Genomic DNA, 26,354 nt, shown 5'->3' on the forward strand with positions numbered 1-26,354 from the left:
GACATCTTCCATGCAAGCCATGAAGTGAAATAAGTATTCAGCGGAGTTTCGGAGAAGAGGAGGGCGGGGGGGGGCTCAGCATCCTCGTATTTGTGCTTTGGTCACATAGAGCGCACATGATGTTTCCACCTTTACCTTAGACCGGTTAGATATGACCCTGTATGCTAATATAGGGAAATTTGGTGGCATTTACCATGCCGTTTGATTCGCATCTTCCCCAGATGAGGAGAAAAATCCCGGAGGATGCCGCCGCCGCGGGGAAAATGAGTTCATCCGGAACTAAACCCAAACTGGCCCATAAGACGGTGACTATAAACAGCTTGAGCACAAAAGACCAGTGTTAATATGCCGAACTGTGCTAGTAAAAGCGGAATTTCGGATCCCAACCACCACCGCACTATTCCCTGTGGACAGGCAATAATGATGAGAAAAATGGAGTTTTCGAACCGCAGAGTTGAGTTCAGCCATCAACTCCAAGAAGCATATTCATTGCGGAATCACGGATTGATGCAATAAGAATTTGATATAATGGGCACTACACCACGAGAATCCAGTTATGATTGGCACTCAAGTCATTTTTCTACTTAATTCATTCAATCCACAAACCTGCGATCAAAATGACTGACCAGGACGATAAGCCAACAACCGATACCCGTGACATTCACACCAATAACCCCGGTGAATGGAACCTGAAAAGCGTTCTCCCAAATACCGGCAAGCCATGGTACAATCACCGTCATCTTCTGCTCCTCAATCTTGGAATGATTGTTCCTTATCTATCCTCGACGACCAACGGCTATGACGGATCCATGCTCAACGGTCTTCAGTCGATGAGCCAATGGCAGGACTTCTTCGGCCATCCGACCGGTACCCGCTTGGGCTCGCTTTCTAACGGAGTGATCTTCGGTCAGATCGCTGCTTTCCCCATCGCTCCTTGGCTCTGTGACCACATGGGCCGACGGTTCCCAATCTTCCTCGGATCGATACTCCTAGTCATTGGAGCCATCCTTCAATGTGCTGCGCAGAACTATGCGATGTTTTTGGTCGCCCGTATGGTGATCGGATTCGGTGGTCTCATTGCCGTCGAAGCATCACCCCTGTTGGTTAGTGAATTGGCGTATCCGACCCATCGATCTGTTTTAGTCGGTTACTATAACAACCTCTGGTATCTTGGAGCTTTGCTTGCCGCATGGATCACATACGGAACCTACTTTATGGGCCCAAACTTGTCATGGGCCTGGCGCATCCCGTCTCTTCTACAGGGATTCTTGCCCCTGTTGCAAGTCCTGTTCATCTATATGCTTCCCGAGTCGCCCCGATACCTCGTTCAGAGAGACCGCTACGAAGAAGCCCGAAAGGTGTTGACTAAGTACCACGCTGGCGGAGACGAGGACTCTCCGCTGGTCGACTTCGAGATGAAAGAAATTATTTTATCAATCCAGACCGCGAAAGGAGCTTCTCGGGCTGGCTATCGCGAGTTTCTAAGCACTAAGGGCAACTTGCATCGCCTTTCTATCATCATTGCAGTGCCTTGCATGATGCAGCTGTCTGGCAACGGTCTCATCGCCTACTATCTTCATCTCATTCTCAACTCCATTGGCTTCACTTCGGATCCGCAGCAGCTCCGTATCAACGGTGGTTTGACAGTATTCAACTTGGGAGTTTCAATTATCCTAGCTTCGTTTATGGAGGTGGTTGGTCGACGACGCCTGTTCCTTTTCTCCACAGTGGGCATGTTGACCTGCTATGTGATTTGGACAATTCTCTCAGCAATCAATGAACAGCGTCATTTCGAAGATACCACTCTCGGAACTGGCGTGATCGTGATGATTTTCATGTATCAGCTCTTCTACAACGCCGGTCTCAATGGGCCGCCATGGGTTTATGTCACTGAAGTGCTTCCTACCCACCTCCGTGCCAAGGGAACGAATATCATGCAGATCGCGGCTACATGTGCTATTCTCTTCAATGGATATGCCAACCCCGTGGCAATGGATGCGATCAGCTGGAAATACTATATTGCTTATTGTTGTGTGATTGGTGTTGAGATCGTGCTTGTCTATTTCGGTTTCCCCGAAACCAAGGGTCGTAGTTTGGAAGAGGTTGCCTTAATTTTCGATGGAGACAAGGCCTTCGGTGGCGTCTATGAGAAGCAAAGCCCCGAAGGAGTTTAAGTTAGTCAGAAGCGGGATGGTGGTATGCTTATAGTGAAACTGGAGACTTGGTGGAGGTGTGGTTTGGATGTCTGTGTGTGGCTTAGCTATAGTTGGATGGAAGACTGTTTGTGGTCTTGTCTATTGGAGAATTTGTTGAAAACGCTAGCAAGACCCTCGACTTCCGCAATTGTAGACTTTTGCTAGAATGGGAAACTCCAACAGAATGCCATCGAGTAGGATGTATATTACTCCTTCTCTCCGCGGAGAAGGGAGAATTAGCCAAATATAACAATAGTAAGCTTCCCATACGCCCCGCAATATTATCTATGACTGCAATATATACCAGATCCGAACAGTAGAATCAAAGATGGCTGTAATTAGTAGTGGGCGGCTGCGATAACATAAATTGTTGAAATACGATGTATATCTATGTAGCATACACCCTGAGAAAGAAATTGTTTAAGTCTGTCTATCTATACTATGTAGCTCACCTAGCATTTATAGACATGTTTATGGAGATGAATTGTGGTGTCCATCTATCAAGAGTTCCACGGAAAACAAGCTTCATAGAGGTTCAGTGCTGATAATGAGATTTAGGCCTGATAAAGCAGGCAATAAGATCTCACAGTCTCATGAATCTCAACATACATAACGCAGGAAGTAATGGCTGGTGTCGGCAAGTTACATATGTGAGGATCACTACACTATGGAGTATCTGAGACCTTTTAGAGAAACACTTTGTGCAATTCTTGTGGGACGAGGTAAATAGACAAAGAAGCAACGGGAGAGCAAATTAAAGCAAACTAGCTAGCTACTAGGTCCTGTCACCATGGATGGCCTATAGCCCCCACCAATATAACCTCCTTACTGGCCCTAGTGAGGAACCTCAGGATACTGCAGATTATGACAGTTTCCAGTACATTCCTGGTAAAGTCCGATAAATCCATACCCCCCACAGTTCTGACCGGGGTTGCCCCTGCAGGGATATAGACAATTTCCCATCGGAGTGACCTTCGGCTTCTTGACAGGGCCAACGCTATTTCCACAAAAGCATTCTTCGGAGTTCTCGAGGCCTGCAATTGTGTATCCATCCGCCTTACATTTCTGGATACACTTCTCAATGGTCATGTAAGACCCCCGTAAACTGGAGCCCGTGAGGATGCGGGCGCCGCCTGCATTATCGACCGTGCAGCCGATCCATTCCCAACCCAGATCGCTGGTGACATTGGTATAGTAGTGCCGTGGCGATCCGATCTCCGTAGGCGCACCACAGCCAGTGAATATAGTCGCATCATTGGGGCCTGGCTGGATCGGATTGCAGCCTGGCAGGGCATCGAGCCATCCTCCCACTTCCTCGTCGATTGAGGGTTCCAAAAGACAACCATCCGTGACAGTGTCGGGGTATAGGTGAATCGGCGGGCATTCGGTTATATCACCGCCACCGTCATTGCAGGTATCAATAGCTTCTTGGACAACATCCACGTCCCACCCATTGACAAAGTCTCCATGTAAGCCGTATTCCGTGGGATCGCCGAAAGAAAATACAAATGGCTGACTGTCACCATACCACATGCCTGCAAATTTCTCGGTATGCCAGGTGATCTCGTAAAAGAAAGACACAATCCGAACAGGGTGCGATGCAGGGCACGGGCCGTTGTTATATGTTTGAGTTGGATATGCCACGTGCGACTTGTGGTTAGGGCTGTCCAACTTGACTCCATCCCAACACGAAGGGAAGTAAACCGGGACACGGAGACCGTTGGGGCAGTTTGTCTTTGGGAAACCATTAGTCTGGGGCGTCCCAGGATCGTCATAATTGAGACAGGCGAAGGTACGCGCATCAGCCTCGATTGTGTCCTTGCATTGGCGGTCAAATAGACTGCCGGCAATCATGCGGAAGCCAGGCGGGGGAGCCACAGTTTTCCCGTCGGTAGTTGGGTCTGGACGTTGCCTCGATCATTTAGCATGGCCCCTTGGTGAAGGGGTAAAGGAATTCTCACTCGTAGTAGATCAAAGATCCGCTGTCCTGTGGGACTTGGATGGAACTACCATTCTGGGCATGGAAGTAAAGTGCCGCAACCCAGTAGTTGGATTTATCTTCAATCGGAGAGCAGGAGTTGCATTCTGAAGTTGTGCCATGTCGTAGTTCATGGTAAATCCGAAACCAGACCCTCCCATAATAGTGTGAACATGATTGAAGGCTACTCCAGTTGAGAAGAGCGGGTCTGCTCTCTCAATCACGGGAGATGTACTGCATGGCACCTTGAAGAAGGCAGATGCAGGACTCAGACATAGGAAGAGAAAGGGAATGTAGTTCGGAATAAACTGTATCGTAAAGAACCTGCAGTATCTAAGACTATTTTTCATGGAAGAGAAGTTTGGTGCTTTTATTTCTCGAATTGTGGCAGCTGTCACTCTTTTATCATCATGTTCTCCGTCTCCCTGCAACCAGGTAATCCATATTTGGGGCTTTTTTTCAATTCGAAAGACTGAAAAGTGTATATAGAAGTTGTATAAAACCACAAAAGCTTCGTTATCTCCGTGATTCCGCTGTGTACACTATAGTAATACACTCGTACTCACTATGGTCTCATTTTATAGCGCTCGGTACCGGAGTTCGTGTCAGAATTGGCCTAGTGGGCATTAACCACTCGAATACGGCCATAGACTGAAGATTCTTAATTAAACATGCATACTCTGCGGGGTTTCTCTATGAGACATTCGGTAGAATAATATTGTGGAAATTGTTACGAGCCAAGTCTTGATGAAAAAGAGTGCATTCAACTAGAATACTAAACATGGGGAAAGAAAGAAAGAAAGAAGAAGAAAGAAATAACACGCTGAAACCATTAAGGTAGTGATGCCTAAGGCATCCAATCACACAATGTGAAACACGAACTACGAAAGGCGGTGGAACATGGCAGAATCGGTTCAGGATCATTGATCCTGAATTCTTCGTGACAGATATCGTCGGAAGTGATACTATATTAAGCAATCGTTTTTTTAATAAGCTTAAATCAATTAATAATAATATTTAGATCTTCTATTAAGGCGCGTTTATGGTTATATTTGCGAGAGAATCGACTAGAAAGCTCGGGATGTCGTTTAATATATTATGTCGGAATGCTATCTACACCTGACCAATAAGAATGTGCGAAAACTCTGTGTTTTATTTACCCTGGCTCTGGCAATTTGTAACGTGGATCCCTGTTACTCCGGCCACCCGGTTACTCCGGCCACTTTCTTAGAACTTCAAAAAATCATAATATTGAACATCATATTCAATACCAAAAATAAACATAAATTGACTATCTAAAACGCGTAGGACATGTAGTATATGTATGCCCTTGAATTCCACACCCAGAGCACGTCACAACACGCCTAATTAGGGGCATAGGAGGAAGTGTAGGTTCAACTGCAACTTCCACAGCAGTATCCATTAGATATATATCTTCCATTGCATCTTCATTTTCCACATCCACACCCTGTCGAATTTCCTCCAAACTCCGCAGGCTGCCTATATAGGGTATCTGCTTCTTACTAGCAGCCCTCTTTTTAACAACCTTCTTATTTGAAGCCTCTAATTTCGTTAGGCGGTCTTCCACAATAGTAAGCCGAACTGCGGTCCGAATATACATATCATGCGATCGATGAATTCGCCGTTTTAAAGGTGAAGTCATAGGTCCCGACAGAGGTTCTAGTCCTTTTTTGATCGTAGAACTTGTTTTTTGAACTTTTGAGAGACCCCAGAGAGTATCCAAATCGCTAGTACTACTAGAAGAAGTAGGCCGTAGTGGGTGGTCAGAAGGGAGAGAGTTCACAGATTCAACACAAATGTTAAGCTTCTCTAATATATGATTAGCATCTAGAGGTACTAGACCAGCACCTCTAAAACTATTTTGTATAGTAGAAGCTTTAAACGTAGCCCTTCTTGCGATAGGGTAAATTTGAAGGAAGTCGTCTTTATCAATTGAATTCACCCCGTTCCGCATTTCTTCCCCAATCAACCCTCCATATGCCTTTTTTAGTATAGAAAAACAGCCTACATCAAGAGGCTGTAGTAAATGAGACGCATGGGCAGGCATACAGAGGCAGATTATCTTATTCTCCTTACACAATTTATCAAATTGTGGAGTAAGATAAGAGGAATGACCATCAAGAATCAATAATATATAGGCCCCTTTTCGCGTAGAATTAGGTATAAAGTGCTTCTGTAGCCAATCGAGACCAATCTGGTCACTAGTCCAACCATTTGGACTAAGATTGATAGCCCAATTTAGAGGTAAAGGGAACCAGCGTTCTAAAAAGACCTTGCCCTTAAAGATTAAGTACGGCGGGAGAATACCACCTTCAGCGTTAATAGTCTCAACCACAGTAACCCATTCACGATTTCCTGCTTATAGAACCTTTCGTTTACCATGGTATTCCGCAGAACATATGATATATTGTGAAGAGGTAACACCCATCGCGAATCCCGTCTCATCAAAGTTCCAGATATCAGCCGGAATGATACCATATTTTTGGATAGTATTTTGGACGAGATCAAACCACCCTTTTATAAGTTTAGGGTCTTCAGATAGAGCTCTCTCATAGTCATATCGACGAGAGAGATAAGAGGCAAGAGAATCATGGCGTTTGATAAAGTCTGTAACCCAATTTTTACCAACTTTCGGAGGGGTCTCGGAGGGTGTTAATTCACGGGCACGAAGTAGTAAATTAGCCATATCCCGACACATAGCATGTGTGAGGGCAAACCCTCTAGAGTCCATAGAGAGCAGCCATTCTTCCATCGATTTCTCTTCAGGTTCAGAGAATTTATGGCGATGATGGCGGCGTACAACCTGACTTTCATGGCCCTTCATCCGATCTTGTAACGTTGATCGCGGCACAGTAAAAGCTTCGGCAGCAGCTCTAATAGAGGTGTATTTCCCATTTTCTATAGCTTTCATAGCTAACAGAAGGCGGCCCTCCTGTTCAACCAATTTTTGAGCTTTTTGAGATCGAATTGGGGGCATTGTTGATGTTCAAAAACATACGTTGCTATGGGATCCATTTTATTTTGCGGGTGGCCGGAGTAACCGGGTGGCCGGAGTAACAGGGATCCACGTTAGGGTTTTTGGCATGACTAAGTAATTACAAATGAACAGTGGATACTTGCGGGCAATTCACCGACACACCCCCTCATCGGGGTCAGCACTCTCTGCTCTCTGGCCTCGATGACGACCTGGTGAATCTACCCTGAAAGCTCCATTTAAACACTTTTCATGAAGCAGCCTCTGTTTCCTATTCAGGAATCACTGATCATGTGATCGATGGTAAACATCCTGAGCAACCTAACAAATTCCTCATGCTTCTGTCTAGGAAGCAGCTTCGTCAAGCCGTCAGCAACCATCCTCCCGGTCGGCACCCATCTCACGGCAACCCTCCCCGCTCTGGCTTCCTGTCGTACCCAATGGTTATGGATATCAATGTGCCGGAGCTTAGTCTCAAACCGGGAATTCTCCTAGTTTACTAAGGCGACTGTACGCTCGTTGTCACAGTCAATCGTTATAGTATGTGTTATGTTAAAACCGATGTTTTCAAACATCCTTCTCCACCACTGGAGGTGCTTGCTGGCTTCGGAAAGTGCTAGCAACTCCGCTTCAGTGGTAGATGTTGTGACAGTAGACTGTTTACTGGCTTTCCAGTCCACAGGGCCCCCATATATCTGAATAATGAATCCAGCGGAGCTCTTTCTGTCGTCGTGATCCCCGTACGAAGCATCGCTTGATATCTGTACCGAGTGATCACTTGATTTGATCCCTAAACCCGAGTTTGGGCTTCCCACACTGGCTGAGTATTCAATGGCAAGATACCGGGTAGAATACAGGTAGATAATCAGCCTATCAACTGCCTGGTGGTGCTGTGGTCCTGGGTTTACCAGGAACTGTGCTAGTTTAGCACACGCTTTAGCAGCGTCGACCCGTGTGATAGTGCAGGCATATCCTATAGAGCCAACCTTCTGTTGATACAGGTTGATCTCTCGGGGAGTAGCTTGCCCATCATACTTCTTAAGGTCTTCGACAGCCATTAGTGTGCTTACTGGTGCTCGCTCTATAAGATTGTAGCGAGCGGCTATTCCAGTGATATAGCTATCTTGGCATAACCACAGCTTCTTCTACACCCTATCTCTGATAATCCGGATATTGAGAAACCACTCAGCGTCACCATGGTCTGTTAATTCCCAGTGCGCTTCGAGGGCTCTCTCCAGATCAGCAGCTTGCTGCCTTACAGTGTAGTGTGCAGCAATCAATATATCATCCACATAGAAGAATATCAATATACCTTTCCCCACAAACACATAGGGATCCTCTAGGACTTGCCTTAGCCCCAACTTCTTCAATATAGTAGCCGCTTCCTGCTGCTATAGCCTCGGAGAGATTCTCAAACCGTAGAGCGCTCTCCGTAGTTTCTAGCACTTGCCGGGGGTAGCGAAACCTTCAGGCATGTGGGTGTACGTTTCCTGATCTAGTTTAGCATTTAGAAACGTAGTAACAGCGTCTCTTTGCCTCAGATCAAGATCATATGCCGCCACGAGGGCAAATAACATTCTCGCAGTGCGAGCAGCAAGTGTAGCTGCTCTCTTCTCTTCGGCAGAGATGGTCTCGAGGTCTCCGCGCACACAGATCCGGGCTTTAAGCTTAATGAGATACCCATCTTGGTCAAATTTGTATGCGAAGATCCATAGGAGAGGGAGCACTTGCTTTCCTTTGTCTTTCGGGGTTGATACCACCTTAAAGGTCTGCTTGCTGGTAATGCTATCGATCTCCTTCCTTATTGCTGCCGTCTATCCTTCCTGGAAAGGGTGGTTCAACACATCTTTCCAACGCTTCGGAAGAGGTGGCATGTCATCTCTGTGCCGGCGAGTCTCTGGTTTCTCTGCGTTTAAACCTGCTGCAAAGGCTGTAAGTATGATTGGTGAGTCTTTATGAATAGTGGCATGTGCGTAGTAATCATCGTCTCGTTTTGGTTGGCGAGATCTCTTCCTAGAGATAATGTTGCTGGTGTTAACATCTCTAAATATCTCTCTGGTAGCGATAGGTGTTAACTCGCTCTATAGCTGCCTTTCCAATTCATTATCTGTCTCTGGTGTTGCTGCCAGATCACCTTCTTCCTAGAGATCACCTTCTTCCTAAATGTGAGTTCTATCACTAGTCTATTTATTCTCATCACTTGCTAACCCTTTCCTATCGTTTCCATCATCTCCAGGTACTTCCACCCCCTGATCTGACAGTAATGGTGATAGTGATAACCTTTGTGAAGGTTCTGTTGATGGTGGTGATAGCTCTGGTGAGGGCGCTGTTGGTGGCACCTGCGTTAGCACCGGCGGCCTCACCCCCTGAATGTTGGCTTCGCGAGGCGGGGTTAGTGGCAATGGTACATCTTCTGGAAACGCACCTGGCACCTGCTCTACTGGCTAGCTGGCTTGCCGTCTTTCTGGCGTTAGAGAGGGCGTTGTCCTTGCTGGTTTGGTGCCTCGTTGCTCTTGCAGCTCTTCCTGTTCTAGAGTGTCCATTTTATTCACAGTTTCTGCTGCGATACTATGTTCTTGACTCGTAGGAACATCTTCCTCCTCATTTCTTCGCGAGGAGAGCGGCTCTAGCATTTGTTAAGCTGCTTGCTCTACCTTATTGGCTCTTGCCGCTGTTGCGATCTCTCTGATCAACTGAAGAACTTCTTCATCTAACAGATACTACGGTTCACTGACGATAGGTAGGGGGATTGCCTGGTGGTGCTGATATTCAGGTGTGTATTTCCTCGATTCATCAAACACGGCGTCACGAATCACTTTCACTTTCCCTGTATATGGAATCCACACTCTCTAGACATTCGTTGTGATATACCTAACCAGGAATCCGATCTCTGCCCTAGGGGCCATCTTATCACATTAAACCTGCTTATTGATTCTATAGTAGGCAAGACTACCATACAATTTCACATTCGATAGGTTCACTTTCGGCAACTCGTTATCACCCCCGAACCCCCGTCGAATCTCTTGCCACGGCACGATCCACCGGTTCTCCGTAGACACGAATGTTAGGATTCGGTTCAACAACCACACGGCAGCTACTACGGCCTCTAGCCATAGTTCTTTAGGCAGCTTGCCCTCCTGAATGAGCATTCTAGCACGTATGATGATCACACCACCTGCACGCTTAATATAGCCATTTATTTCGGCATGCCCTAGAGGTGAGTGATACACCACGATTCCCTTATTCGTTAGGAATGCGTGTGCAGCACTTCCTGCCGCACGCTCGTTGTCATAGTGGAATGCCTTAATAGGCAGGTTCCACCAATTCCTAGCAAATGCCACGAAGTCACTAATCGCTTGTTGACATTCAGACTTCTTCTCGTGCGTCATAACACAGTGAAACTTCACACCGTTATATATAGAAATGGGATATCCACTGGTGCTTATTGTAGCTAGGTTGGATCTGTATCAGATCGAAATGCACCCTGCCAAACCTACCAAAGGTTTGTCTAATTGGTCTTCGAGAGATCTGTCTTGGCGCATGTGATAACCCGCATGTTTCACAGTGCACCCCCGGATTTCCTTCACTCGCTGAGGGTGTTAACGATGGTAACACTCCTACTCCTTCCACCATTTGCTCGAGCTTCTTAATACTCCGTTGGTTAATATGGGCAAACCGGCGATGCTAGTGCTTAGGTGTTGCTTCCTGAACTCTGGTTTGGACTGAACGCCGGGTTGTATGCATAATGGTGGATGGTGTTAATTGTTAATAGAGGGATTTACCCTCCTTATTCGGCCGATCAAAGATCCATAGGCTAATAGGGTCATGTGTCGTGCTGACGATAGGCTTTCTAGAAGCCCTTTCTAGTAAGCAATCTGTCTGCTGACACCAAGTCACACCCCGTATCTTCAACTGGTGATACGAGACAATGCTAGTGTGGAAATCAGGTGCATATTCTACATCTAACAGTGTGATAACCCTTGCCGTACCTGTTTCCGGGTTCCTGCCTGTTAATCTAATAGTGCTAGTGCCATACGACATGCTGGAGGCATCTCCGGTGGCTAGCGAGGCTTTATCAGGTGTGAAACTAATGAATCTTGACTTGTCATTATAGACATGTATATTAGCTCCTGAATCTAGGATCTATCTGTTACGCATCTTAGGTCTGTGCTTCACGTTTGGTGGTAGTGATCTCTTAGGGGTCGTGGTTTTGCCTATAGGCTCCACCCTACTTGCTCGTGCATGTATAACGGTTGAGAAATTGAGTGCTGGTGCACCTATTTGCTCGTGAACTTCCTTAACATCATAATTCACGAATGCAACCTTCTTTTAGGCATTTCCCTATGAATTCTCTTAGGCAACTAGCTTATCTAGGTAAGCCCTCCATTCAGGGTCGTTGTCTAGTAACTTCTTCACCTTCTGAACCTTCTTCCTATAAGGGTTAAAGGTTTCTGGTGCCAGTTTTGGGTTTATATACCAGCATGTTACTGGCCGGTGCCGAGGGTATTATCTTCTATAGGGGCAATGGCGCTTATCTATCGGCCCTGTGATCACTTAGGGTTGGCCCTTAGCCTTATTAACAGGCTTGCTGCCTGTGTTTGTTTCTCCGGGCTTAGCTTCTTTATAACCTTGCCAGGTTAAGAAAGCACTCTTCGGAGCATTTGACGATGGTCTTAACGGACCAAGTTCTCGGTATATGACTCTGAATGAATCTATGATCTCCTGAATAGTGAAGACATCATGCTGAAGGAAACACCTCCGGTATTCAACCTGCCACTATATAGGCAGCACTTCTTTTACTGCCTGGAAGAAGTGTCTGGCAGCGTCCTTATGGGTCATAACAACACCCACATTCACTGCTTCTTCTCGGAGTGCGTCCCAATCATCGATCTATGATAACATATCCTTAGGAGGTCTCGCTGCCGCTATAGCGTGCCACCTGCGAATAGCCTCTTCTTTATGGACCGTAGAGGTTCCAAAACGTGTTTTAAGAGACTGCAGGCGTTGGTAAGGGGATCTCATTTGCTGTACAGTGCCATAGAACTTCTCATTAAGGTGAGCAAGTATCTATTCTTGGACCTCAGCTATTCCCCGCTCCTGCTTCTCCCATTAGGCCATGCGGAATTTGCACACATCAAAGTGATCTCTCCACAATTTAACCCTCTTCTCATCCCTATAGTCTTTAGGGTAAGGTTCAGCGATGGGTTCTTCCATCTTCATCGGCAGGTGGCTCTCCGGTGTGGCCGGATTGCAGAACTGCTATACTCTCCGCGTGGTAGCGAATTGCTCACAGAGGTCAATCCACTTGTTCCACTATGCGGAATCTCGAAGTTTATCGCCTTTACGGGCGGAGAGCATCGCCACTGTGGATGCATCCATGATGTCAGATGTATCTACACAGGGTATAGGGGTATTGGCTCGGAGGAAGTAGCAATCGGGTGTTGAAACGTGCTTAATTCAGGTATCGTGAGAAACAACAACAGCGACGGCGAGGTGTTTGACGACGGCGAGGTTCAGGGTGCTCCTGAATAGCTTCTTGCTATATCTGATCAATTAAACAGTGCGAATCGGGCTCATAACTGTCAGAATGCTATCTACACCTGGCCAATAAGAATGTGCGAAAACTCTGTGTTTTATTTACCCTGGCTCTGGCATTTTGTAGGGTTTCTGGCATGACTAAGTAATTACAAATGAACAGTGGATACTTGCGGGCAATTCACCGACATATTATATTAGCCAATTCTTATTAACGGTCTAAGGGGCATGATCTCTACGGTTTTCGAGTAGTAAAATAACTATATCTCTTAACATAGCGATCGTAAGAGTAGCACCTCTATAATCTATAGAGATTTACTAATCCTAGATTAATTCCTCTTCTAATTGGGTGAATTTATGGCCTATAGCCCTTATATCAGACCAACTAGTTACCCCTTTCATCCGGTCTTGAAGCGTAGGTCGTGGGACTTCGAAAGAGCGAGCAGCGGCAGTAACGGAGGTAAACCGGCCATTTCTGATAGCCTTGATTGCTAGTAGAACTCTGCCTTGCTGCTCAACTGATTTCTGAGCTTTTGGACTGCGGATTGGAGGCATGGTAGGTGTTTAAAAATAGGAGGTTTGGTGAGGGGAAGCAAAATTGAAGTGCCTGCCGGAGCGGCCGGGATGCCGGAACGACCAGGATCCACGTTATAAATTGCCAGAACCAGGGGTAATAAAAGACAGAGCATTTCATACATTCTTATTAGCTAGGTCTAGTTAGCATACCGACGCTTTCATCATCTCCGAAATATGGATTATGTAATCTCCAAACTTACATAATGTGGTGCGCGGATTAGAAACCCAATACCTTCTACGGGAAACACGAGGTTTAAATGTGTTGGAATGGGTACCTAGGTATCATATATCTAGTAATTAGAAAGGCATTGCCTGAAATAGCATATAAGACGGCCGTTGGGCAGACCGTGACTATTCTGAGAACAGAGCTAGTCGATTACGAAAAAGTATCATTCTGGTGAAATCAAATACTGAATGTAACCGGAATCATCCATGGATTGCCTCCAATCACTTTCTAATGGTTTCTATCAAATACAATGCGATACGATGCGATACTATCGTACGTTCCGTCCAATGATGCCGCGCCCATAGCACCGGATTCACGGCTAATGATACCACAAACTAGACTCCAGCTTACGGTCTTCCTTGTTTCTAGGAGCTGATTCGGCGCTAGATGCATGATTGGCTAGACCCGGGGATAATATCCAAAGAAATGCTACATTGCGGAAACACGGAACGGACATATCAAACCTTCGCAGGCTAGTGACCGCCACTAAGCTTTGGGGCCGAAAGAAGCACCAGGGCGCCTATGGCCCGAACTGACCCGCTAGACCCATCCTGGCTCCCGAAATGCCACATTCATTGGCTGAGTGAGATTGACCCTACATCTCTGTTAGCTGGAAACCCCTTTTTGCCCAATCATGCCCCGGCTCCTGCTATCCGGGGTGCGTGTGACTGGTGCGTAGAACCGACAAAGTCTGGGGCGTTGCCTCTCAGGTCCTGGGTTACACTACTCTGTCCGTCCGATATTTGGCCGATGCCATCTCAAGCCTCTTAATTCGGAGGTGGAAAGCTTGCTTCAGTGCCAAGCATCTTCCCAAATACGGCAGACCCGAAAGTATACTTTCGAGTTAGGGTACGGGGTTGGTTAGATCTACACGGGTGGCCGCCAAGAAAGTAGGGCAGGAAAGACAGTTCGGTTGCATTCTTGTGATCGGAAGGGAAAAAAGGCAGTAACAAAGTGTGAACAGAGTCAGCGTTGGACGTCGAGAACAGACGCACAAGGCGTATGAAAGAAAGAATTCGCTTTGCAGGGGGTGGAAATGATTATTATCATGTGGCACGTCCTAGATCCGGCTCACCTCAGATCCAGGATAGTTCGCTTTTGACGCGTGCGCCACCACTCCGGAATGATTCGAACACATAAAACCCTTAGAATATGGATTGATTAATTCACCGGACAGTTATCTCTAGCACTCAAGCCCCTCATTTCTGACCAACTAAAACCTGCAGGCTACTTCAGCTCTCCGAGTAGGAAGTAGTAGGCTGCGGGGACTGAGGGATTTTGGTCTGGGGACCCCGGTCCAGAACTCCAACAGTTTGCAAATAAGCGAACTAGAGCCCTGCCGGCGTAACTACATAGTGTGGTTGCTCTAGCCTCGTTTCAATTATTCCAGACTCTCCCTTCATCTTTTTCTTCTCCCTCCGACTTCTGCTTTCTACATCGTCAAGATGGCAGTCAGCCAGTCTGTGGTTGGCCGTGCCAACGCAGAGAAGGCCCATGGTATCATTGGTCTTCTCAAAAACCCATTCGTCTCCTTGACATGCTGCTTTGCCTCTCTGGGCTGTATTATGTATGGTTACGACCAGGGAGTCATGGGCCCCATTCTTGTTATGGAGAATTTCCAGAACCATTTCCCGACGTTTGGAGGGTCCACCATCCAGGGTTGGCTGGTGTCTGCTCTGGAGCTGGGTGCCTGGGCCGGTGCTCTGCTTAATGGAATCCTCGCCGATCGCATCTCTCGGAAATATGCTATGATGACTGCTGTCTTCATTTTTACGCTGGGTACCGGCCTACAAGCTGGCGCTCAAACACCTGCCTATTTCTTCGCTGGCCGAATTATCGGTGGTGTGGGTATTGGTATGTTCAGTATGGTCATTCCGCTTTACCAGGCCGAAATTGCTCCTCCAGAACTGCGTGGATCTCTGGTCTCTCTTCAACAGCTGTCTATTACGATTGGTACCGCCATCTCTTTCTGGCTCGACTACGGCATGCAATTTGTCGGCGGCACGACTTGCAACCCCGAGGGTATCGCTGACCCCTACCTCGCCAGCGGTGCTTTCGACGCTGCCCTTACCAACGGACATAGCTGCCTCGGCCAGAAGACTATCGCCTGGCGCCTACCCTTAGCCTTACAAATCATTCCTGCTTGGATCCTTTTCTTCGGCATGTTCTATTTCCCCTTCTCCCCTCGCTGGTTGATGATGAAACATCGCGAGGATGAGGCTCTCGCTTCTCTTTCTCGACTCCGCCGTCTCCCATCCAACGACCCGTACGTCCGCGCCGAATTCCTTGAGATTAAGGCCGCTGTTATGTTCGACGAAGAAACCGAGCGCGAAGCTGTCGGCGCTGGTGGTGTTCTGGCTCCTTGGAAGGCACTCTTTGCTCCTAATATGCTTAAGCGTCTTTTCCTTGGCTGCGGGACTATGATTTGCCAACAATTTACCGGTATCAACGCAGTCCTATACTACGCGCCTCAGATTTTTGCCAGTTTCGGGTTCAGCTCGACCAAGCAGACTCTTTTGGCTACTGGTGTAACCGGAATTTTGCAGATCATCTTTACTCTCCCTGCCGTGCTCTATCTTGATAAATTCGGTCGCAAAACCTTCCTTATCGTCGGCGCCATTGGCATGTTCTGCTGTCATATCGTTGTGGCCACAGTCGAGGGTATTTTCAAACCTAGCTGGGATCTCAACCAGGGACTAGACAAAGGACAGGGATGGGTTGCGATTGTCTTTATTTGGCTGTTTGCAGTTAATTTCGCCTACTCTTGGGGTATGTTTTAGTTTATTATTCCTTCCACCTTCCGAACTAACTGTCTATAGGCCCTGTCGCATGGGTCTTGACCCAGGAGATTTTCCCTAATAGCCAGCGGTCTAAGGGTGTTGCCATTGTTGCTAGTACCAACTGGATGTTTAACTTCATTATCGGTTTGACGACAAAGGATATGTTGGCTTCGATGAAGTACGGCACCTACATTTTCTTCGCCATCTTCAGTGGCCTGGGCGGTCTTTTCATCTGGAAGTTCGCACCCGAAACAAAGGATAAGACCTTGGAGGAGCTAGATGTGTTCTTCGGTGGCTCCGAGGCAAGCATTGCCGAGGCCGATCGTCTGCGCATGCAGAGAATTAACGAATCTCTGGGCCTGGCTGGCGTTGAGAGGGTCGAGGACCTAAAGGTTGCCATCACCTCGGAGCAGATCGAGATGCGCGAGAGCGAGAAGGCCTAGACTACTGTCTGGGACCCGAATGGGAACGAGGTTGAGCAGTGGATTGCGATTATTATTGATTGCAAAGTTCTGTATCTAATTCCGAGGTTATTTAATGTATTCATTTGGAAACGTTGACTATGAAAATTCCGCGACAATGAAGTTCTTGGTAGCGGATGTTCAGAAACAAGAATCAGAAACACCCCGTGGGGATTTGTGGAACTCGGTTGATTCTCAGCAATCCTGATTTGGCGCTAGTAATTGGTAAAACTCTGTACAGAATGTATTATCTAGGTATCGGACTTGATCTGTCTGTTCAAGTGACGCGTTCGGTCATTATTTATTCTTATCCTAACTCATTTCAATACAAACTGAGGGGAAGGCTTTGTATAATGACACTAGCAACAATGGTAACAGACAACGAGTTGATGAAAGTGATTTATCTCTTTCATAGTAGACTACATTCAGGGGCTTATACTGTAAAATTACAACCTTGTAATTAGGGGTCCGAAGGGAATATGATTATTCATGATCTTTCATGAATATTCGCGAATATGAATTATATGGATTGAATAATATGAATATGAATAAGCCCTTCATTCATATTCGCAATATTCATGAGTATATGATTAATTTATATTTATTCATATAATAAGATACCATACATGACCATTCGTTTCATTACATCCGAATACATCAATCGTGCTCACACTTTGTTCCATAGCGTCTTATGTGTCCGTCTTTAATTTTGAAGCACTATAAATTACATGCATGCACCACTGGAAAATTTATGTCTGAGACTTTCCTATCCCACGGGGGTACCTGGAGTCTGCCAGACTCCAGGTTAGGGTTTTCCCTTTACTATGGGAGGAAAAGTGGGTCGTACGCCAGACTTCAGGTTCTTTTCGTCGACAGACTCCTTTGGTCTAGAGGTCTCGGATCGGTCTAAACATTTCTGAATTTGCCCCCATTTGCTCCGGAGATTGCATAGCCCTCTGGTTGTCGAGAAATTGATGATTGAAAATGCCAGGTTTTTCGAGATGTTTTGATGGGGTGTGTCACGAAGAATCTACAATCATGGATCTGGAACCGGTTCTGCCGTGTTCCACCGCCCTCCGCAGATCGTGGTTTGCATTGTTTGATTTGGTGCCTTAGGCATCACTACCTTAATTGCTTCAGCGTGTTGTTTTCTTTTTCTTTCTTTCTCTCTTTCTTTCTTTCTTTCCCTATGTTTAGTATTCTAGTTAAATGCACTCTTTTTCATTAAGACTTAGCTCGTAACATAATACTAAACATCACCAAAACACTTGACTAAGCAGTACGACTGTATAAACCATTATTATGATTGGTTTTAGTCCTGCTTAGCCCTACTTCCCGTTCCTTAGTATCGTAGAGCTAGGACCTCCGAACCGAACCGAAAGATCGATAGAATCGACTAATTAGTAGTAAAAATAACTAATTCGAAGAAGAAGAATCCCCGTATCACTCGGAGCTAGTAAACGAGACTCGCTAATTGTAACGGAGTGGATCTTGAATCTTCAGAGTCCTGTCATAGAGACGAACCGTGAAACGGTATTTTCCAGCGCCTCCCACTATCGCCTCAGAGTTAGCGACGGGTTTGTGGGAAAAAGCATAGCGATGCATGACTTTAAGATTCAGATAACTCAAATCCAAATCCAAATAGTTATTGGGAATCTTTTTCAATATTCATTGTGCAGAGGTCAGAACATATATCTTCATTGAAATCGTTTGTTCCCCTACCCCTATGCTCACCTCCAGGCCACTTTGCGAACTCCTAAAAATAACCCCCCCAAATTCGCCGCAATTTTCGCTCAGACTTGCCCAACCAAAATTGAGCCAAACAGAAGCTCCGGTAGTATTATGTGGCGTATCAGCATGTTACCCTACGGGTATCTCGGCTGTTGTCTCTTAGCTTTGGAGGCGTCTTCCCCGCGTCAACGCTAATAACCTACTAGTGGACGCGGGGAATCTGCGCTAAACGAAGTCAACGATTTAATTCTCGCTCTAATTCCTGACCCCGAAAAGCAAATCATGCATCATGGACAGTCCTTGCGATGGTTGTTTCGTTCGACGGGTCAAATGTGACCGACAAAAGCCATGTCAAGCGTGCCAGGCCAGGTCTCAAACATGTTCTTATTTGAGGGTCCGTAAAAGACCAGGTCCAAAAGGACCTCGATCAGCTACGAATCTTAAGATCAAAATGATTCAGCATGGACTTTCCCATACAGACGATACTAAAATGGCAACTGTTTTCGAGAGCCCCCGGGCGCTGTGTTCACGAGACTCGCCAATTTCTTTTACAACTTACTGCACTGTTCTTGATATATTCCAGACCCATCTTTACGAAATTTGGCCGATTATCGACGCGGAAGATCTGAAGGCTCAATTGAGAGGTGAGGCTAACATCGATCCTGTCCACCACGCATTGGCAGCGGCTTTGTGTGCTGCAACCTTGGTACAAATGCGTCTCTGGCTCACCCCAGATCCATGCCCTCAACGGCTTTCCGTGAGTGCTGAGGATTTTGCAAAGGAGTGTCTTTATCTCCGATTGGCAAACAGTTATAATCAAGAGACCTCGCTCCAGGCTCTTGTTACTTCCATATTCCTCCATATGTATTACGCAAATCGAGACTTGGTCACACCCGCTACCATTGCTCTTCGCGAGGCAATTACTTATGCAGATCTAATGCACCTAGGTCAGACTTTTTCATCTGACAAAGGAGAGTCAAAAAAATGGCAGCTCGAGCTTCGTTGCTATTGGATCTTGTTTGTCACTGAAAGGTCGGAATTCTTTCCCCTGGTTATCATCCAAAAGCTCTGAGTTGGCCTTCTGATTGGTTTATTAGAACATTTTGCATTCAGCATGATCTTCCAATTACGCTCCAAAGAACACCGAACCTTCCTGGATTTGAACGAAATACTCCCCAGGGTGACTTATATGCGGGCTTTTGTGCGCTTGTTCGGCTGTTCCTCCATGTCCAGCGGCCCCTCGTTCCATCAATTTCTGCTACCAAAGCAATAAATGGACAGGAAATGTACTCCAAAAGCAATATATCAGATATCCAACGCCGTATTCAAATCAAACTGACAGGGCTCGAAGTGACATCTGAGCTTCAATACGTGGATATCATGACTACATCCGCCTGGATCCGCTCTTTGCTTTGGCAATACTCTGCTTCACGCTTTATGTTATCTTCAGGAACATCTATTGAGCCGCTCTCTTTTGAATATCCACTATCTATCGCAAAAGAATATCTGGACTCGCTTTCCAATGTGTCGATCGAGTCTTTGCGCAGTCACGGATATGGGATGGTAAGTAAACTACTTTTCAAGTGGCACTTAAAGAGTATAAATCACGTTTCTAATTGTGGATATGATTTTACAGGAAATAAAGCTTCTTCAAGTCGCGAACTCTGCCCTTGATATTGTGCTATGTATGCCAAACATACTCAACCATGAGACATGTCGGCTTGGACCACTGGATGCTGTCATTGCCATTGCGCAATTAATTTCCAAGGTTGGGGGTACAAAATCCCAAAGACTTTCCTTGCTACATCAGCGGCTGACGCATATCCCCTCGAAAATGGATATCCCCTTGATGACTGACTTTCCTGCTCAGGAGGAGGAGGATATGGATTCGATTTTTTACTAAGAAAAAAATAAAAGAACATTGGACATTCATTCACGCTCTCACCATTGATTCAACGAGGCTTTTGAGTCTCAGGACATTCTAAAAGAACACCCCAATGGTAGGCAATTCGGGTCCCGGCTGGGTGGCAGGGTGAAATTGCCATAGTTGGGCTAATTCCTAGCCCACACAGTGATCTACTTGAATTGCCGTATTTCTCTACTAGCAGAGTCACGGGTGAAAAAGAAGAACTGCAAATACCAAATCTGTGTGAACTTCAGAACAGGCCGAAAAAGTGCGTTACTAGGTATTTAGAGATCCAAAGGACTTAGACATTGTGAAACTAACACACCGATGTATGGATCAAGCTTCAATATGTCTCAATATCATCTCTTTAAGACAGGCCCACAACCTCATAGTTCCAGTTGCATGTATCGTTGGGGCTCTCAGCCAAAACATTCTTAGTGCCAGTGGCCGAAGAAACAACTTGATTCGACGCATCCACAATCTGAATCATCTGCCCAGCACCAACAGCGAGGCCCAAAACACTATTATAGTTCAAGCCTTTAACGCCAGCAAAGCTGCCTAGAAGCTTGCTGTTGCTGTAAACCTTGATTGTATATCCAGTCGAAGGCAGAATAACAGCGAAGTTGACAGCATCCTGTGCAGACTGATAGTTCACAATCGACGAAGAGCAGCTGGCACTTTTCAGAAGCGTGCGATACCAAAGCGCTCCGACAGGCTTGCCACTGGGGGGCGCTATCTGAGAGATGCTTGTTGCACCGGCCTTGTATGCCTTGATGAACGGAGTGATGACCTCTAGCCAGCCCTTGTGGTCAAAACCGTTTGCGTAGTTCCCAATGGTGCTTCCAGCAATCTGCTCTTGCCAAAAGTCACCAATATAGTGACTCTCGCCAGCGTCGTTCCAAGTGATAATTTCCACAAAGTCAGGCTGTAGTTGCAGAGCTTGAGCCATGCGCTGGGGTAGATTCACTTCGCCGACGCGGTACCAGTCATTTCCGCTACCGAGGTATTTGAACTGATAGGGCGACATGGCTGTGAAGGAAATATCATTAGTACTCAAAAATCCAATATCGATTGGTACATCTTACGCATCATGTAGGCCTTGCCAGCGGCATGTGCTTGTTGCAAAGCTGCCGAGTCCACACTATTGCTGACATTGGCCGGAGTTGTACCAGGAGAGGGCCATGCAGACTCCCAACTGAAGACCCCGCTCAAGATTGGGTAAGCACCAAAAATTCCTTCTGGATATCCGGAAAAGTCGTCGAAGTTGGGAACGAAATAGGGTGTGATGCCGTAAGTTGAGGTCAGAGGTTTAACAAAGCCGGTGTCCCATTGGGCATTTGAAATGGTGCCACCGCCATACGTGCTCACGAACGCCTTGCCGCCAACCTTATAGTATGCGCTTTGGGTTGCATATGGGGCCAAGAAGGATGCCAGCTGGGTGACGTCTAGACCCCAGCTCATATCAAATGAGATGAAGAGCTTGAAGCTGGTTCCAGATGCTGCAGCAAATAAGTAGTTGAGTGCATTGGTATTCCAAGTGTCGGACGAGCTCATAGTGTGCGTGTTTAGTGCAAAGCCATCAAAACCCGCGCTCATAGCAAGATTAACATCGGTGACAGCCTCCGCCGCAGTCATCGAACCAACCTATTTGGATTTAGATAATCTCTAGTGAAATTCAATGCAACATACCATGTAATGTGCGAAAACAGCTTTACTGCTGCTGGGCTGCGTAGCAGTGGTTGTAATGGTACTTGCAGTAGTTGTTGTTGTGGTTCCTGATCCTTCTATTAAATATACAGTCGAACGACCCAAAGAAGAAGGCATTGGACATTACCTTTAGTCGTGCTCGTTTTTGTAGTCGTAGTAGTAGCTGTAGCTCCCGATCCAATGGATACCTAATTCATGTTTAATGAGTATACTTCGACAAACCTGCAGTCTCAAAGATCTCACAAGCCTAGCAGTAGTTGCTATATCAGTCTGTCCAGAGGCGACACAGCTTCCTGCAGTAGTTCCAGTAGACTTATAAACACCGACAAGACCAGGTTGGCAGCAAAAACCATTGTCTTGAAATCCTTGCCATAGAGACCAGCTTGAATCAGCGCATTTTGGGGCACCTTCTACGGCCCCCACGCAGGCCGAGTCTTTTGAACATAGTCAACAAATTTACTCCTATCACAAAGTAAATGGGAAATAGACTGTGTCTTACTGGAAGAGCAACAAGAAGCAACTTCATTAGTTTGAGCAGCGAAGCAAAAAAGACTGCTTGGGCAACATGCTCCACCTCCACAGGATTTGGCTTGACTAGGACAATTGCTTGACTGAAGAGACCAGCCCTGCATGACTGAGCGCTGGTGGATCACTGCTGCAAACCCAAATTGTGGGTAGAGCCCTAGTAGCATCAGGTAGGAAGAGTGCATATCAAACAAATTGCAATGTAATGTTTCGATGTGATGATTGCTCGCGAAGCACGTTTGTTTTCGAAGTATAAATCTTTCTTTGCCGTCATGGCTCTTATATATAACCTGGGAATGATTAGTATTATGATGATCATAGAGGTTGAAACAACACTTGAAGAGTCCCCGCAATCAATAAAAGCCGTGAATAGTTGCAAGATAATCAATGCAGAAGTTTAAAAAAAGGGTATCCAAAGTGCCGAGTATAGTAAACGCAACTCTAAGTGCTGTTGATTGCTAGTGGACTCGGTGAGGCTATGACCTCCTCGGTTAAGGGCCAAGTTTCTCGTTAACAATCACAGCGAGTTTCGCCGTTACTTTTTGGACCAAGAAAAATCGCGATATTTGCAACGCGACCATTTAGAATTTGTTTCGTATTGTTTGCATCTTAAATGACGAGAAATGCACCGAAGCGCCAAATCCTCGCTGGGATTCGTGGCCTCAGGGTATTTGGTGGCTCACATGGAATGCGACGACAGCCAATCACCGCACTGACCCCTTGCCGCTCGTGAACTATCACTTTCATTTGTTACTCTTTTTTCGGGGATGGCGTTGGCTACTTCACGTGTACGCCACCTCCGGGTTTCACTCTAATCGATTCTCCTGGGATAAGCCCGTTCGTGTCAGGCGCTTAGATGGCCCGAGAAACACAGCGAAAATGCAATGGCCCCAATCTTACACCCTCTACTCGGTTCTAAATTGCCCTATACCACCGGATCTCGGTGTTTATCTCAGTTCGACAACGCGAAGGCGAAAGCTTGCTGTGCGTCCCCCACATATCCCCGCAAAAGTTAGAGCGAGGTGTGCAAATTGAACCATGTGGCTGATGCTCGAACTTTGTGTACGATCCAAACGAAACTAGCGAAAAGTACGTGTTATCAAGTGAAGTAGGTAGAACTTCAATATAAACATCATCATCTTCCACCTCCAACTTGATTCTTACAATCTTCCCGTCTCATTCATTGCCCACTTCTCTCGAGTCACATTATTCTGCATATATTCTCATCGCCGGGCCATATTCCAGGCCCGTCCGAAGGCATGGAAGATTCCAAAACCTCAAGTGTGCACGTTGAGCACCAACTCGCGGTACCCTCCCAATCTCTGGGAGAAAATACCATCGGTATCGAGGACGAAGCCCTCTTACAGATGTCAGCAGAGCTTCCTGGCTTTGCCAATTTAGTCGAGAAAGCTCGACGCGCAACCGACTTTGAACATAAACTCACTAACCGAGATGCCTTCAAGCTCTTCCCCAAGGCAATTGGTTTCTCTTTTGTGCTATCTCTTGCTATCATTATGGAGGGATACGATACATCTCTTCTTGGTTCATTTTACGCCTACCCGACTTTCAAAGAACGATTTGGTGTTTATAGCAAGGATCATGGTTATCAAGTTACCTCAAACTGGCAGACCGGTCTTCAGAATGGAACCAACGTTGGGCAAATCATGGGGCTGCTTATGGCTGGTCTCATTGCTGATCGCTTTGGGTATAAAAGGACCATGCTAGGTGCTTTGATCGCGCTGATTGGTTTCATTTTCTTGATGTTCTTCGCTCAGAATATCGGAATGCTGTTCGCTGGCGAAGTCCTCTGCGGCATCCCCTGGGGCGCTTTTCAGACCTTGACTACTACGTACGCTGCTGAGGTCAGCCCTATTATTCTACGCCCATACCTTACCACCTATGTCAATCTCTGTTGGGTCACTGGGCAGTTTATCTCCACCGGAGTCTTAAGAGGCCTTTTGACCCGCACAGATCAGTGGGGATGGCGTATCCCATATGCTATCCAGTGGGTCTGGCCGGTCCCCATCATCATCGGTGTCATTTTCGCGCCCGAGTCGCCTTGGTGGCTTGTTCGCAATGGGCAAACTCAAGAAGCCAAGAGGTCTCTTGATCGCTTAGCTACACCAGGGATATCGGAATACAATACCGACGACGCTATCGCACTCATGATCATCACGAATACGCAGGAGAAAATCTCCCAAGCTGGAGTCTCATACTGGGATTGCTTCAAAGGAGTGGACCGCCGACGTACCGAGATTGTGTGCTGTGTCTGGATGTGCCAGGTCTTCTGTGGTATTTGGTTTGGGGGCAACATCGTCTATTTCCTACAACAGATCAACTTTAGCGACGACCAGGCCTTCGACTTTGGTCTTGGCGTTAACGCTATTGGTTGGCTTGGCACCATTTGCTCTTGGTTCGTGATGCAGCGTGTTGGTCGACGTAGGCTATTCATCACCGGTCTCGGAACTATGTTCTCGGTATTGATGCTAGTCGGTTTCCTCGGCATCCCAAACAAAGTTTCCCCCGGGCTGAGTTACACTTCTGCGGCTCTGCTCCTAGTATACGTCTTTGCTTATGACCTAACTGTCGGCCCCGTTACCTACTGCCTCATCTCGGAAATCCCGTCCACTCGCCTTCGCATCAAGAGTGCGGTTCTCGCGCGTAACTGTTACAATATCGCGAGTATCGTTGCCAATTTCTTGAACCCTCCTATCCTGAATCCTTTGTCCTGGAATTTAAGGGGCAAAGGTGGTTTTATTTGGGCTTCTACTTGTATGCTTTGTTTCCTCTGGTCATTCTTCCGCTTGCCCGAGCCCAAGGGACGCACTCCAACTGAGCTGGACATTCTCTTCAGCAAGGATATTAACGCGAGGAAGTTCCGCAAGTTTGAGGTTACTCCATTCCGCTCTAACAACTTTGAGGTTGTTTCGGAGAGTGCTGCTTTGGAGAAGCACTAATTTTTAGCATTGGCTCGCAGCTCACTCGGCGAGATTAGGGCCGGGGATGGGCGAATTGAAAATAGCAGAAGCTAGTGCAATGGGGAATGCAATATCAGCCAAGAATTTTTCAATGAGTAAAATGAATTGCTTCCTCTTTCGATTTTTTCTATCAGTTGATCATTATACCCAGGTATCTAGCCGCAAAAAGGACTAGAAGTTTATGGGGTGGGGAAAGGCTGTTCTCAAACGCAATAAGTAATATTTGATAGAGAAGGATAGTGCCGTTCAAGGGATTGAGGTCTTACCTGTGCCGCCGGTAAGAAGGACACGCATAACCAGTGTGATTTTCGTGTATATTGAGGAGTTTTTGGTTCTTCGAAAACTCGCAGTAATTTGACCGGCAGTACGATATTAATAAATTGCTAAACGAACACGATACAACCAAACGGCCATAGGACTTAAGAAATGCTTAAATCCGGCTCCAGATCGTCCACGAGAGGTACTGATTCAGGAATTACACAGAATCCTGGTTTTAGGCTGTTTGATTGCTCAGATCCCGAAGCCCGAACCAGGTGATGAAGCCTGGGTCCGTTCGTACATTTGATTTGAAAGACTCCCACCATGTTGATAAAGTAAGAACAAGTACAGAGAAGCTGGCTACCTCTGCTTTGTGAGATTTTTTTTTAACTCAACATGATCATTACCCCTCGATTTCACCTGCTAGAGCTTGGAAATTAGCCATGGTGTCTGGAACGGCTGCGTGAATACTCGCACATGGCTCGCATTCAGATGTGGAAGAC

The 26,354-nt window shown here is 46.5% G+C and overlaps 6 protein-coding genes across 6 annotated transcripts; 4 read left to right on the forward strand and 2 right to left on the reverse strand.

Annotated features, from left to right (window-relative positions):
- Positions 1-617: 617 nt before the first annotated feature.
- On the forward strand, positions 618-2,174 carry N7529_002128 (uncharacterized protein; the record flags this gene model as incomplete). Its single annotated transcript, XM_057237656.1, has 1 exon — positions 618-2,174. The coding sequence occupies one exon, from the start codon at positions 618-620 to the stop codon at positions 2,172-2,174; it is 1,557 nt and encodes a 518-aa protein (XP_057100267.1).
- An 855-nt stretch (positions 2,175-3,029) lies between these two features.
- Positions 3,030-4,049, reverse strand: N7529_002129 (DUF1996 and WSC domain-containing protein; the record flags this gene model as incomplete). Its single annotated transcript, XM_057237657.1, has 1 exon — positions 3,030-4,049. The coding sequence occupies one exon, from the start codon at positions 4,047-4,049 to the stop codon at positions 3,030-3,032; it is 1,020 nt and encodes a 339-aa protein (XP_057100268.1).
- A 10,901-nt stretch (positions 4,050-14,950) lies between these two features.
- Positions 14,951-16,764, forward strand: N7529_002130 (sugar porter family MFS transporter; the record flags this gene model as incomplete). Its single annotated transcript, XM_057237658.1, has 2 exons — positions 14,951-16,274; positions 16,325-16,764. The coding sequence occupies 2 exons, from the start codon at positions 14,951-14,953 to the stop codon at positions 16,726-16,728; spliced, it is 1,728 nt and encodes a 575-aa protein (XP_057100269.1). The 3' UTR covers positions 16,729-16,764.
- A 2,203-nt stretch (positions 16,765-18,967) lies between these two features.
- Positions 18,968-20,040, forward strand: N7529_002131 (fungal specific transcription factor domain-containing protein; the record flags this gene model as incomplete). Its single annotated transcript, XM_057237659.1, has 2 exons — positions 18,968-19,528; positions 19,591-20,040. Coding segments are annotated over 2 exons (1,011 nt in total), but the record flags the coding sequence as incomplete, so codon positions are not given.
- A 710-nt stretch (positions 20,041-20,750) lies between these two features.
- On the reverse strand, positions 20,751-22,207 carry N7529_002132 (glycoside hydrolase family 71 protein; the record flags this gene model as incomplete). Its single annotated transcript, XM_057237660.1, has 3 exons — positions 20,751-21,412; positions 21,469-22,027; positions 22,073-22,207. The coding sequence occupies 3 exons, from the start codon at positions 22,205-22,207 to the stop codon at positions 20,751-20,753; spliced, it is 1,356 nt and encodes a 451-aa protein (XP_057100271.1).
- Positions 22,208-23,874: 1,667 nt separating this feature from the next.
- Positions 23,875-25,572, forward strand: N7529_002133 (uncharacterized protein; the record flags this gene model as incomplete). Its single annotated transcript, XM_057237661.1, has 1 exon — positions 23,875-25,572. One exon carries the CDS (start codon positions 23,875-23,877, stop codon positions 25,570-25,572), a length of 1,698 nt encoding a protein of 565 aa, XP_057100272.1.
- Positions 25,573-26,354: the final 782 nt, after the last annotated feature.

Source organism: Penicillium soppii (assembly GCF_028829465.1).
Source record: "Penicillium soppii strain IBT 18220 chromosome Unknown utg000003l, whole genome shotgun sequence".
NCBI classification, from domain to species: domain Eukaryota; kingdom Fungi; phylum Ascomycota; class Eurotiomycetes; order Eurotiales; family Aspergillaceae; genus Penicillium; species Penicillium soppii.